The sequence below is a fragment of the Astatotilapia calliptera genome, chromosome 3 (assembly GCF_900246225.1).
Source record: "Astatotilapia calliptera chromosome 3, fAstCal1.2, whole genome shotgun sequence".
Lineage (NCBI taxonomy): Eukaryota > Metazoa > Chordata > Actinopteri > Cichliformes > Cichlidae > Astatotilapia > Astatotilapia calliptera.
This window is the reverse complement of record NC_039304.1, coordinates 42,268,485-42,282,456: the sequence shown is the minus strand read 5'-3', so window position 1 is coordinate 42,282,456 and position 13,972 is coordinate 42,268,485. Positions and strand designations below refer to the sequence as shown.

At 40.7% G+C, this 13,972-nt stretch overlaps 2 protein-coding genes across 12 annotated transcripts in view; one reads left to right on the top strand and one right to left on the bottom strand.

Annotated features, from left to right (window-relative positions):
- LOC113019584 (NLR family CARD domain-containing protein 3-like) overlaps positions 1-13,972 on the bottom strand; it is a 116,321-nt gene that overhangs the window by 11,686 nt on the left and 90,663 nt on the right. The window lies entirely within an intron of this gene.
- LOC113019567 (uncharacterized) overlaps positions 1,785-13,972 on the top strand; it is a 69,326-nt gene continuing 57,138 nt past the window's right edge. For 5 of the 11 annotated variants that reach the window (XM_026163324.1, XM_026163327.1, XM_026163326.1 and 2 more), the window contains exons 1-7: positions 1,785-1,923; positions 4,505-4,914; positions 5,047-6,670; positions 8,422-8,679; positions 8,930-9,364; positions 9,781-10,185; positions 13,499-13,903. In XM_026163324.1, the coding sequence (XP_026019109.1) occupies positions 4,533-4,914; positions 5,047-6,670; positions 8,422-8,679; positions 8,930-9,364; positions 9,781-10,185; positions 13,499-13,903 (3,509 nt within the window). In that variant the 5' untranslated portion in view covers positions 1,785-1,923; positions 4,505-4,532. Of the gene's footprint in view, positions 1,924-2,478; positions 2,588-4,330; positions 4,400-4,504; positions 4,915-5,046; positions 6,671-8,421; positions 8,680-8,929; positions 9,365-9,780; positions 10,186-13,498; positions 13,904-13,972 lie in introns of all 11 variants that reach the window. The other 6 variants (XM_026163319.1, XM_026163320.1, XM_026163322.1 and 3 more) reach the window with 6 other exon arrangements.

Genomic DNA, 13,972 nt, shown 5'->3' with positions numbered 1-13,972 from the left:
TAAGTGATCTAGTAGCTCTGCTTTGGAAGTTCAGTTCATGCTAGAAATGTGTTTCGGAGTTTGTATGTGTTTTGTCTCTAGGGGCCACCACATATATTTATATATAAACATACCGGTATATAAATAAAACCACTTTGTTTTACGTTAGTAATTCCTTTTGTGCAGAATTTTATATTATTGTTAATAATAAATTAATTAAAGCAACAAAACAACCTGAAGAGCCGGTTGGGAGCCGAAAGAGCCGGGTCTTTTTAGTGAGCCGAACCGAAAGAGCAGGATCTCTAAAAAGAGCCGGAAATCCCATCACTACCACGGAGAGAGCCGCACCTCCTCACGCACACGGGTGTTTATGAAAACGGGGACTTTCCGTTCTTAAAATCTCTCCGCCCACATGTAAACGCCAAAAACAAAGTCAAACGCTGCCAAGAACATGGCAAATCCTGACCGAGTAGTAATGTTGGCTTATCGCAAGCTTGGAGGGAGGTGTACTTCTGAAGTTTGCGTTTTTCTGGAAAGGAAGCAAATTTTTACTTTTCAACTGCCTTCAATCTTTCAAGTGTGTGTGTGTGTGTGTGTGTGTGTGTGTGTGTGTGTGTGTGTGTGTGTGTGTGTGTGAAAACCATAGTTAGTTACATTTGCAGTAACAGGATTTTGTCATTGTAGAAATTCATCTCATTGTGGCGAAGGAGCAATAACCAGTAAAGGTGACTAAGGGATGCTGACAACGCCACCTGGGGAGGAAGTTACCCCGGGAAAGATTTCGAAAGCCAATGTGGATCTTAAACTAGCTACCAAAGCCCTCAGGCTCGTTATTAACAGCAGAGGTGGGGTTAAAGGCTTCTGAAGATTAGGACTCAGATTGATCCGGAGGAGCGGTGCATCAGTAAAACCGTTCCACACCACCCTGAAATTTGTGTGTAACAGCTGGTCTGTGCAATGCGCAATAAACACAACATATTATTTACTGCCAGATCATAATAGCAGATGATACCACAATGTAACATGCAGGCTTTAATCTAACAGTTTCATTAAAAGCTGCATTTTCACAGATATTTCACTTTTATTTGTTGTAGATGCAGCAGAGAGAGTGACTTGCTATGTGCTGAGAAAAAGGAGATCAATTCAGTTCATCACTGAAGACTAACAAGTGTGCTCACCTCTAAACACTCAGCGTGAGGACTGAAGGAAGAGTTTTACACTGCACTGCGCTCACAGCTTGTAGCCGATTAACACTCGTTCGAATAACAAATCCCACTTATATAGCTATAGCAAAGCCTCAACAGGCATGGACTTAATGCAGTTTGCAGTGTGCCATAAATGTCTAATTCATGAGAAAGAAAGGAAATGACAGTGTTTTTTAATCCAAAAGAAAACTGGAGAAATGAGAAGGAGATAGGAGGAGGAGAGAAGAAACAAACACTTCACATGTCAGATTTGATCACACTGGGTTAAACAGCACACTTCAGTTTAGGGGAAACACTGTAACATTGCGTGTTATGTTACAGTGTCAAGACCATGTGGAAGAAAGAAGACTGATTCAAAACCTCAAAGTGAAGCTAGAGTTAAATGCTTTACTTAGAAACAATTCACGAAGTAAAAATCATCAGGTAATATTAGATTTCTTAGACAAACACATTTATATGATAGCATCTAATCCTGAAGTGACATTCTGGACCACACTCCATACCAGTTGGTGGCGGTATTGCACCATTCTGTTGTTTGACAACCGCCAATAACATTTAGAAGAAGAAGAAGCGGAAGAAGAGCAGGAAGAAGAAGAAAAACAAGGAAGAAGTTGGAGGAAAGTTGTTTGTTTCTTGTGGGACGTGATTCTGGTCAAACCCGGATTATCTTCAGTCTCTTTTGTTCCTGCTTCCTAATGGGCTGAAACTTTGTCACGTTCGCGGGATGTTGAGTGTTCAGGTCAGTTGTGTGTCTTCCCGCCCTGTTTACCTCGGTGTAAGCTCATTGCTCACTTTTCATCTTTCGTAGGTTTTAATTTACGTTTGAAAGTTTCAAGTGCGGGTTAAAAACGGCCCGGTGTGTTCAAGGACGCCGCGGACTCGTGAATACGAGAATCCACTTTTAATATGTTTTTAGACTAAAATGTCGCTGTGTGGACGTCACGTGTCTGTCAACAAGTGCTGCGAATTTAGAAAACACATCGGTGCAAATTACAAGTCTGTGTCATCATTTTTGTGCGTTTGCTGTCGGGCTGTTAACTCTAACACCGTCATCACGATTAATGGGATTAAAAGTTTAAGTGAAAGCGTACAGCACATGTTCATGTATATAAACTTCCCCCTGTGATCAATAAAACTATTCTCATTCTTACATGCGAGTCCAGGAAGACTGCCATTAATACTTTACACAAAGATAAATGTCAAAGTAACAGCAGCTATAATAAACAGGGTTTAATTCCCTCTGTAGTCTGCAGACTGTCGGAATACATTAGACCGGATTCTTTTCCACACTCAGAAACTGCAGATTGTGCCTTAAAACAGCGGCCACGTGGTTATCAGAGTGCGCAGGTGCACATGCTGAGTGGGCCTGTCTGCAGATGAGGAAAACTGAGAAGATCTACAAGGTTTGTTTTTCCTCCTCTTTATATTTTTGGGCTCTTTAAAAATGACTGGCTTTGTTATCTTTGTTTAAACTGAGACAAAAAAGTGATCCATGTTGCTCTGAAACAAAGAATCCTGGAACCACCTTCACTTTCGCTTTACTAATGTTAAGCTGCACAGGTTTATAGATGGCAAAAACATCACTGGTACAGTTTAACGACGTCATACTTTTTAGACACATTGCAAATGCAGGGCATACGTACTTTGCTACTTATTTCAGTATAAAATTATTTTCATGCTAAATACTGCATTGCTGTTTTTTGTAGCAGTTCTGTAGCAAGAATATGGCTCCATATGTTTATACACATAAATGAAACTGACATTTTCTAGAAATAAAGTACACCCATTTAAAAAAAAAAGGGGGGGGGGGAATTATATAACATCGGTTCAACAAGTTGATACTTTGAAATATTACAGTACTTGTCAAAAGTCTTGAGCCAGCCCTCATTTCTTTAAAATGTTCTTGGTAAATGGAAAACGGGTACAGATTAGTCTAAATAATGACTTTATAAAGAACGTCAGTATTTGGTATGACCATCTTTCCCCCCCCAATAGTCTGAACTTTTGCTCATCAGGAGGAACGTCTGTGACCTGGTCAGCTAATCTTTGCTGTTGCCAATAGTCCGTACCAGAAATACTACTTGTTTAATCTGATTGTTAACACAGTTAAGCAGCACGACTGATTACTGAAAGATAGTATTCATCTTTTCCAATGACTATGTCTAATGTGTGTTTGACATTAATCAAGGCTAAGCTTTAACTTGGTATCTGAGTGTGTGTTGGTTTTAGACTAGTTGGTTAGTCCATTCTTTTTAACGTCCCTAGTCTTCGGGACTAGTTCTGCAGGCTTCTTCAAGAACATTCAAAGCTCTCCTTTGGATGTTGGCTGCCTTTTGTTTGGTTCTCTGTCAAGATGATCCTCCAGTCCATGGTCAGTCTGTGACTGATGGTGCTTTACTGTGTTTTTCAAACCCGGAATGGGAGTGTTTGGGTTTATTGGCATGCTGCAAAAGGAAGCAGCTGTCAATCAGACACTTGCTAGATGGTTTTGCACAGAGGATTAAAATCTAACGGTTCTTTGCTATCTTTATAATTCAGTCAATTCTCACACACTACTGGCTTTAGAAATCTTGGAGAACTATGGCTCAAGATCATTTTCAAAATGACCAAGTCTGGCTTCAAAATGTAAAGAATTTGGTCTTCAAGTGTTAAAACCAAGTGTTTAGTGTTTAAATGTGTTTAAGATAAGTTGTTGCTATGGTAACTAATCTTAAGATAATATTGACTGTCCTTTTCTTTTAAATTATATTTAAAAAAAAATCCAAAAATGAACTCTGAACGTCTCCTAAATCTCCTCGTCCCCTCTCCTGGGGGCTAGTTCCAGAACCCATATAGTGCATTGAGGTGAGCATTAAAGGAAACCAGCCCAAAACTCAGGCGTAGGTCAGTAAACTGAAAAGTTAAAAAAAAAAAGTTTAGTCACCGAACAATCAGCAAAGACAGCTCACTAACTGCACCCACCAAAAACAGCTATCTGGCACCAGAGCTCATCTTTCTCTGGCCTTAAATACCTTTAATTTCTGATAGGAGTCCTAAGACAGGACCTTCAGTAGGACATGCACACACAGGCAACTTCAGGAGGAGGCCCTGCTAGGGCCGTAACAAAGGCCAATACACAAACTAAATGTTGCCTGTTTTCCGGCCAGATTTCTAATCCTGGGGCGCAGACTAATCAGTGTCATCTGTTTGCACAGCAGTGATAATTAAAAAGAGAGGTGAGCTTTATCCTGCTTTAACTGAACACTCCATGCCACAAAGAATAAATCACTGTTTGAAATCCATGTTGTTCACCCTGATGTATATTTTTTTTCTCTGAACAGGACCTCTGAAATCCAGCAAGTAAAGATCATGGCTTGTGCATCTCAGTCAGCCTTGGATTACGTCAGGAGTGCCAGAGACCACCTGGTGAGAACATTAAAGGGGTTCACTGAGATTGTGGAGAACCTGTCCACGAGAGGATTTTTCTCAGAGGAAGATGTGAATAAAATAAAGTCAGAGAGTGATGGATTTGACAAAACCAGAAGAATTGTGGACTATGTTATAGAAATGGGGGAAGAAGCTTGCTATGAGTTTCTCAGGATTATTGACACAACAAGGAGAACCTCTGGAGAGAGATCACTGTCTTTTGCAGAATATCCAGAGTCATCGTCCTCTCTGTCCAACATGTTTGATCTCAACTACTGGATCAGCTGCTTTTCCTTCAGGGAGGACACCAACATGGATGTACAAGGTATTTTTTAAACTGAAATGATTTTAACGTATAGATGATTTTTAATCCATCCATATTGTGTTGCTGTCCAGTGACACATCAGTGACATTAAATTGTTCTGCCTTTTTTTCTCCCACACCTCCTTTCTTTCAGGCCCCAGCCCGTGTCACAGATACCAACAAAAGCTGAAATCAGAAGCTCAGAAGATTTCAGAAAGATCATGGACCCAAAGTAAAGCAGTCCTGTTCAACAAGCAGAGCTCCTTGTCCTACACCTCGCTTGTGTTAGACACACCAGGACAGGCTTCACCATCCAAAATAAAAAAGTCAAAGATCAAGAAAAGCAGGAAGCTTCGACCTAAAAAACTAAAAACGTACATACCTGAGGACAAACATGGAACCTCTCCGAGTGAACTCCTGAAAACATATGAAAGAAAAATCATTTTGGTAGGAAAACCTGGAACTGGGAAAACAGCTGTGGTCCATCAGATGTTGAAACTGTGGTCAGAGAAAGATAACAAGGATCTAGATTACATGTTCTACTTTGATATGAGAGAAGCACCCAACATCACAGAGGTCCATAAACTGGAGGATCTTCTCTTCAGTGTGTTCTGTGAACCAGATGAAGGCAACGATGAGGTCTTAGAGGACATAAAGGATAATGCTGACAGTGTTACCATTATTTTTGATGGAGTTACAGATGTTGGCTCTACATCTGTGGTGTTTAAGCTCATACAGAAGACTCTTCTACCCGAAGCAAAGATCATCATCACCTGCAGACCAGAGGTGGAGTCAGCAGACTTCCTGTTGGATTGGGACTGTCTCAGAGTGGAAGTGAAAGGCTTCAGTGAGCAGGGCATCAGAGAGTACTTATCCAAGAATCTGAGTGAGAACCACCTCAACAAAGTCTTGTGTAACCTGGAGTTATTCTCTCTTTGCCACGTCCCCATGTACGCCCTGATGGTGGTCGCCTGCTTTAGCTTTGAGGGCTCAGATTTCTCTCCACATCCCTGCACAGTTACTGAAATATACCTCAATATCCTCCATTTCTGCAATCAGAGGAATGTTTCCAAGACACCTGAAAATGAAAGCACTAAATGGGATGCAATACTGTCTTTATCTCAGGCAGCTTTTTGTGCAACAGAAGGGAAAAATGTGAGCCTAACATCACTGCCCAAACTAGACAGCTGTGCTAATTTGGCCATTTTGAGCAGGAATGTAATTCAAATCAGCCCAACTGTAAAGAAACCCTTGTGTGCCTTTCTCCACTACACGGTTCAGGAGTTTTTTGCAGCTCTGTGGGTCTTAAAGGATCCAGAGAAGACCAGATGTGTTCTACAGCAGTGTCTGGTTCAGGGCAGCAAACACATGAAACACTTGGTCCCTTTCCTGTGTGGACTGTTGAATGAGAAGAACACTGATTTGTTAGAAGGTCTCCTTCCTCCTCAGCAGCTCAGAGACACGTCTGGCTGGTTCTTCAAACACTTGGTGACCACCTTTGTAGGTTGTAGTGACAGTGAAGACTGTGAAGTGGACTTAATGTTCTTATGTCAATGCCTCTATGAGTCTCAGTCACCTGATGCCTGCCTCTGCCTCCTGGATAAACTGGACTACTGTATTGATGCGAGTGGAGAGACTCTTGATCCTCAGCAGTGTTGTGTTCTTGCCTATGTTATCAGCCAGAGTAAGGAGAGGAAAATAGAGCTGAACCTGGAGGATACAACAGTATCAAAACAGGGAATGAGGCCTTTGCTGGGATGCCTCAGCAAACTTCAAAGGTAAGTGAGAACATTTAGATCTGAAGTTAAAGGGTTCTGTACATCTGTTTTTAATGTTTTAAATGTAAAGCATTCAGTGATTTAGATCAGTATGTGTTTTTCTTAAAGTGAAAAATGAAAACATAGTAGTGAGAAGGATTTGTTTCAGCTTTGTTTCATCATGTTTCCAGTGAGTTGTAGACAGAAAGTTTGTACGTAGTCTTTAGGTATTTGGTAACATTATTCTTTAGTCTTGATGCATACATAATAATCCAGGTGAGGGGATCCCAGAAAGCTAACTAACTTTTACCTGGACGTTTGTCATTTGAATGAGAGATTTTATTACTTATTTAAGACATTTTCAGTCTCAGCTGAAGCACATTTAACTTGTAAACTAGCACCACTGCATCACACTGACCCATGGTCTCATAATTATTGTGAAGTTAATTTCACGATCAGAGGCCATGAGCAGTGCTAAAGACATCCCAAAGTAAGGTTAGAGTAACAGACCTATCTGCCAGATTAATGCTGTGTTCATTTGTAGCTGTTACTCCTGAGTTATCAGGCAGACACGTATAGCTTTTATTCTCCAATGAGAAACATACTGCCTTTGTTACCTTGTGTTCAGTTAAAATCCACTAAGTCAAAATGTCTCACCCTCTAGTTCACATATAAACATAAATATAAGGATTTCCTCTACAAAAATGTGTTTAGATAAATTTTGATGTTGTTAGTCTGCTAGTTCAATACAGTTTTCTCATTAAAGTACAATCAATTATAAATATTAGCTCGTCTCCTGAACACAACAAACAAGCTGACAGTGAGTCAAAACCTTTAAGATTTCAGAGAAGTATCTTTGTTTTTTAGTTTCTAACCAAACAGCAAGACCCAAACACGTCAGCAATGATCAGTCCATTAACCTCCTAACACCCGAACTCTTTCATGCATTTTACATTTCTTTTTGCTCTTGTGACTTTATAGTAGAACACTATACAGTCACAATTGAGTAATGATGTACAAAACTCTTTATTTGGTGTCTGAACACAGCAGCATTTTTCCCGAGTACAAAAACAAAATGAGAAACAACAATTGTGCCCCTTTCAGCCAAGTGGTTCATTTGAAAGAGCAAAACTTAGTATTGTTGTCTAGTAGGCAACCAAAATGTGATGTCCCCATATGTGGACGCCACATCCTAGGAGGTTAAAGTTGTCCTTATAACCAGAGATAAAAACTGCTACAAGAGGTAAATTAGTATTAAACCCAGATTCTTTTGTCCCCATGATAGAACAGAGAAAATCTGACTCATAGTGGTCAAAACATTTTATATTTCTTTTTATTCAATCATCTTCCAGAAGAGAGAGCCCTGCACAGCCCCAAAAGCCAGCTGCAGGATCTCTAACATTTGAAGCTCCACATGTGTCTTATATGGTGTTATTTCTGTAGACAGAATGATTCTTACATCCTGTTCAAACTGCGGTGACTCTGCTGACTATATCTGTTCGTATTTTGAATGTAGATTTTACACTTGTTTAAGATTTACTTTCTAAACCTTGAAGGCTGCAAACTCACATCAGCTCACCCGTCTCTGGTTTATATCGTATGCAGAGTCAATCCTCTTAAGCCTCTGGCAGCTTTGCATAAATTAGGAGTTTTGCATGAAAAAGGCGAACATGGTTCTTCAGTTTCAGCATGAATCTACACAAATAGACTTTGTTCTCAGCAGCTGATTACATGTGAACTAATGAAGTTCTCTACCAACCTTCCAACTGTAGGAGTGACTCCTTGTCACGCCAGCTGTGGACCATTTCTCTTCTGACTGATGGGGACGTGGATTACGTGAGTTTACTTGACTTCACTGAGAATCAGCTGCACCTCCCAGTCAACAGTGAAACACAACTGTATGACCGAGCTGTGAGAGTCCTGCAGAAGAGGAAGAGGAAGGTGAAAGTCTGCCTTCACTGTGATCACAGAGTCTGTCAAAGTGCGAGCTCATTCCTCTTACACCATTTACCCCACATCCACTCACTCAGGTATGCTCTTTGGTTTTACTTATTAAACACTCAATGTTTTCATGTGATCTTCAATTGTGGTTTAAAATCCAGTCGAGTTACTTTATAGAAATAATTGAACCAACTGCAGTACTGACCTTATGTCTTTAATGTATTTTTAATGCTGGAGATATTTATCTGAGACAAATCTAGGACGGTATCAGTGCTGCTTGTTTCTGTTTGTTGTTCTCAGATCAAATCATCACATCGTGTTTCCTTTTCTTTCTTCCAGTTTCTGTCAGTCATCAGGAAATCTCTCAGATCAAACTGAGTTGTTGATGAATCTCTTCATTGTAGCAGCAGATAGAGAACAGAGGACAGGAGAGAAGATCCTCAACATGCTATCATCAGTCTGCTCTTATCAGACATTCCCTCTTCATTCTCATTACAATGACAAATATCAGAGTGACTTCCTGTTGGATCTGTGCTCCCATGTGAAGGACTATGAGACTAAAACAGGTCTGAGTGTCCTTCCATCATTACAGCCAGTTTTCCAGTCAGCTCCTGCAGTCTGGTCCATAGACCTCTCAGAGAGAAAGACCTCCATCCTCCTGGAGCTGCTGAAACTCCAACCAGAGAAGAAACAAGTGGAGCTGAGAGGCTGCTCACATGAAGAGAGTGAAGTGAGGAGTTTGCTGCAGTGTCTGCCTTTTATCTCACAGCTCAGGTAAGTCAGATTGTATTCAGAAGCTTAGTGAAGAGTTTTGATGGAGAACATGCGTTCACCACATGCAGTATACACATAGTATATAGTTACTTTACAAAGAAAGCAGAAAACAACTTTTCTATTCATTTAATCTTAAAGTAAAGTTTTTACCGTCTCTTCTTGATTTAAAGAAGCTTCTAAAAGTGGAATTTTGACAAATTTCTAAAATATTTGTGTTTTCTTGTTTTTATGAGGATTAATAAATTAGTTATGTGCTGCAACTGAGATGATATGTTTCCCTCTTTTATGATATATTTGACATGGAGCGTCATTATGTACAGGAACCATGGACCAGATGGAGTCCATCAGCAGTGTGTGGCTGTTTTTATGCAGCTCACATCAAATCATCTCTAAATGTTTCCTTCTTATTGTTGCAGAGTTGATGCTGAGACATCAGATGAAGACCGAACGAGGTTCTTTGTGAGTCTGTTCTGTGCAGCAGCAGAGAGAGAGCAGCAGACAGCAGAGAAGATCCTGGAGCTGTTAGCATCAGTGTGCACATACAAAAACAGTCCTCTTAAAGAGAAATGGTGTGACTTCCTCCTGGACCTGTACTCTTATGAGACTGAAACAGGTCTGAGTGTCCTTCCATCATTACAGCCAGTTTTCCAGTCAGCTCCTGCAGTCTGGTCCATAGACCTCTCAGAGAGAAAGACCTCCATCCTCCTGGAGCTGCTGAAACTCCAACCAGAGAAGAAACAAGTGGAGCTGACAGGCTGCTCACATGAAGAGAGTGAAGTGAGGAGTTTGCTGCAGTGTCTGCCTTTTATCTCACAGCTCAGGTACACGACACGTTCTTCACACAATAAAGTCTGTCTGTCAATAAATGAGTGCTGAAAATAATTATGAAAATATTTTAGCTCTATTTGACAATTTAGTTGCTGCTTGATTGAAGCCAGTTTATAGAAATGAGTCCACAAATTTGTAACGTTTACCTTCAACAGTTTTTTAACATGTGACAGTTTGTCTGTGAGAATAAAACTGCACTTAGTGACATTTACAGCATCACTAAGACCTCCTGGGAAAAAAGCTTCATTACAAATATTAATAAAAATTGTACTGTTAAGGTATTTATGTGTTTCTGATGGGCTTTAAAACAAAACAGCATCAAGCAGCTGTCACTGCAGAGGGAAACAGTTTGAGTCATCCAGGATGTTCAGCTTCAGCCTGCATTTGGGGCCTCTCTTCTCCACATCCACACAACGACCATTCATACGTTATTTCTGTCTTCTTCCACACAAAGTAGACCCACTGATTTCACCTCCATTAATAAGAAATATTGTTACATTAACAGGTGACACAGAGCTATAAACAATATGTAACTATAGCAACACAGGCAACACTGTTGCTGCATCAAAGGAGACTAAGCGATGCTGGTAGCAATCATTAACATGTGAATGAATGAATGTGTGTGAGCGCTCTGTGCTGCAGTTTATTTGTAAGCTGACAGCTGCACATTAAAGCTGTGACACTTTGACCTCGATCCACTTAAACATGAAAGGTTACTCGCTGCATTCAGCTCTGACACACAATCTGGTGAAGGAGTTTGTCACCACATCAAAGTGACTGATAGGTTTGTAACATAAACCTATTCGCTGGAACGTTAAGGACAATCTGCTACGCAGCAAAAGCAAGACTCAAGGCACCAAAGTTCTCTGGTTACTCATGCATGAGGGAGACCTGGCTGGAGCCAAGCGTCGTTCCACCACTTGACCACTGTCAGACTCTCAGCCAGGTTTCCTCACAGCACTCCTTTTATTGTGGTTACATGAATATGCATAGGGTCATTAACATATAACATCTTACATAGGTATACATGTGAACAAAGAATACTGTGTGTGTGTGTGTGTGTGTGTGTGTGTGTGTGTGTGTGTGTGTGTGTGTGGGGACTGCTGATCAAAGGGTCAAACATCCTTGGTCAGGAAGAGGGTAGCCTCCCCCTCACCCTAGATGGTTCATCCTAGATAACACGGTGAGGAAGTCCTGCAGTTCATCTAAACAAAGAGCACTTAGACTAGAACAGACGCAACTACGTTAATCCTACCATAAAACAATAAAACACGGTATGACCTCTCATGCTCCCAAAGTGCTGTCTAATACACACAAAGTTTGCAGACTATCAAGGATCAAAACCTCTACCAATCTACAACTAATTACAAAACTCTAAGCATATATAAGTAAATATTTCTAAGCATAAATGACAATCAACAATACAAATCTAACAGTGACGTTCATGTTATCATGAGCTCCAGCTCAGAGCAGACTGGACATAAAAGACTCAGAGAAAATGTGTCACTTACAGCTGATTTTAATCTGACACTGAACATAACCTGATCTACACCAGGCTGTGTTCAGCATCTGTTACCATGGTGATATAGCCAGGTACAGAGAGCTAGTCTGGTGAAACTAAACACTGACAGGAGGCTCAACGTGGCCACTAACATGTGAATCTTTGTGTTTAAGACTTTTCTGAACCAGAAAATATTAATTGAGTCTAATTTTCAAAGTAAACAAATCTTAATCTAAATGAATTAACTGTAAAATGTTAGTAAATATGTGATTTCCACGTGTGTGATGTGAGCAGCAGGTGAAGCTGCTGTTGTAGATGTTGTTGTTCCCCTCTGTGTGTTTCTGTATTGTTGATGTTTAGTGTTTTGCTGCTAACACTTTATAACAGCTGCACACTCTTCAGCATTAGTGTTAGTTAATACTTGTTTCATCATTTATGAAGCATTACTCCTCCTCAGTATGTCGTTCATAATCATGGATACACATGATGAAGTTTTGCTGAAGAGGCTCAAATATAACATGTTCAATGACAGCAGTCTGATACTTTTCCAATGATGGACGAACACTTTATAAAGTTGTACATGTGTTACAGATATTCCTGAGTTAATTCAGACAGTTACTGGTTGTTAGTGAAGTATGTTGTGTGAGCTGGTCTAAAGTGAGGCCCATCCATGACTTCCAAAGCATTTATCACATAACCTGAAAGCTCAGCAGGACCTGGAGACGCCAGCAGGTCTGAGCTGTCTTCATGACAGGAAAAGGAAAACGCACAAAGTGATACAGAACATACAAATATTGATCACACAGTGCAAACATAACTCACTGAAGGTTTGCAGGATATTAAATGAGCAGGGCCAGAGTGTGAGTTTGAGGCTTTAAGAGAGGAAGAGACTCACTGAGCAGCTGGAGCCACTCAGAGCTGTAACTTCAATGTCCTGAAACTTCTTCTATCAAATCAAATGTGAATGATCACAAAACACTAGTGAATATTTCACACAGCGTCACAGACGAGTGTAAACAGCACGAACACAGTGTTGATATTGAAGCGATCAAGGCTACTTTAGCTGCTCCCTCATCACAAGGAGTCACCTGATGATGCAACAAAGTGTCTCTGGGATGTTGAAGAGTTTGGAAGTTCTGTCGTTGGCTCCTCTGGTTTGTAGTCAGTCAGTTTTAGTAAAGACGTCCAGTCAGGTTCACTTCCAAAGTGCTCCTGAGTGAAACACAGCAGCTAAGCTGTTTGGTGCTGTGCTTTCACACAGGTGAGCTCAGGTGAAGGCTGGAAAAGGGGGCGTGGCCTCCTCGTCTGGCACAGTGAAAACTCAGAGCAGCTGCTCAGGCTAAGGAGGTGATGAGGTTCAGAGGTGGCTCGCCATCTCCTTCATCATAGAGAATCCAACACAAACAGCATTTCCTGTCATAGAAACATTGTAGAAAACAGACGTTACTGCATTAAACCAAGAAATACCAGGATTCAGTGACCATAGCAAATATAAAATCTAAACTCTCCAAATACTCCGACGTACATGAATAATACAACACTGTATTACAGCTGTTCTCACAGTGTTCTACCTTTTTACAGCAGTGACATAATTATTTGATCCTCTGCTCAATTTATGAGTTTGCTGACTTCCAAAGAAATAAACAGACTCTGATTTTTATCAAAGTTTCATTTTACTGAAGACAGAAAATCAGCAAAGATCCAGATTAAACTCACAAACATTGCAAAGTGTGTCAGCAGTGTGTGGTTGTTTCAATGCAGCTCACATCAAATCATCACTGAATGTTTCCTTCTTATTGTTGCAGTGTTGATGCTGAGACATCAGATGAAGACCGAACGAGGATCTTTGTGAGTCTGTTCTGTGCAGCAGCAGAGAGAGAGCAGCAGACAGGAGAGAAGATCCTGGAGCCGTTAGCATCAGTGTGCACATACAAAAACAGTCCTCTTAAACAGAAATGGTGTGACTTCCTCCTGGACCTGTACTCTTATGAGACTGAAACAGGTCTGAGTGTCCTTCCATCATTACAGCCAGTTTTCCAGTCAGCTCCTGCAGTCTGGTCCATAGACCTCTCAGAGAGAAAGACCTCCATCCTCCTGGAGCTGCTGAAACTCCAACCAGAGAAGAAACAAGTGGAGCTGACAGGCTGCTCACATGAAGAGAGTGAAGTGAGGAGTTTGCTGCAGTGTCTGCCTTTTATCTCACAGCTCAGGTAAATAACATGCTCTTCACACGAGTCAAATATCTGTAAGAGAAGATTTGCTGTGAAAATAAGTGATGG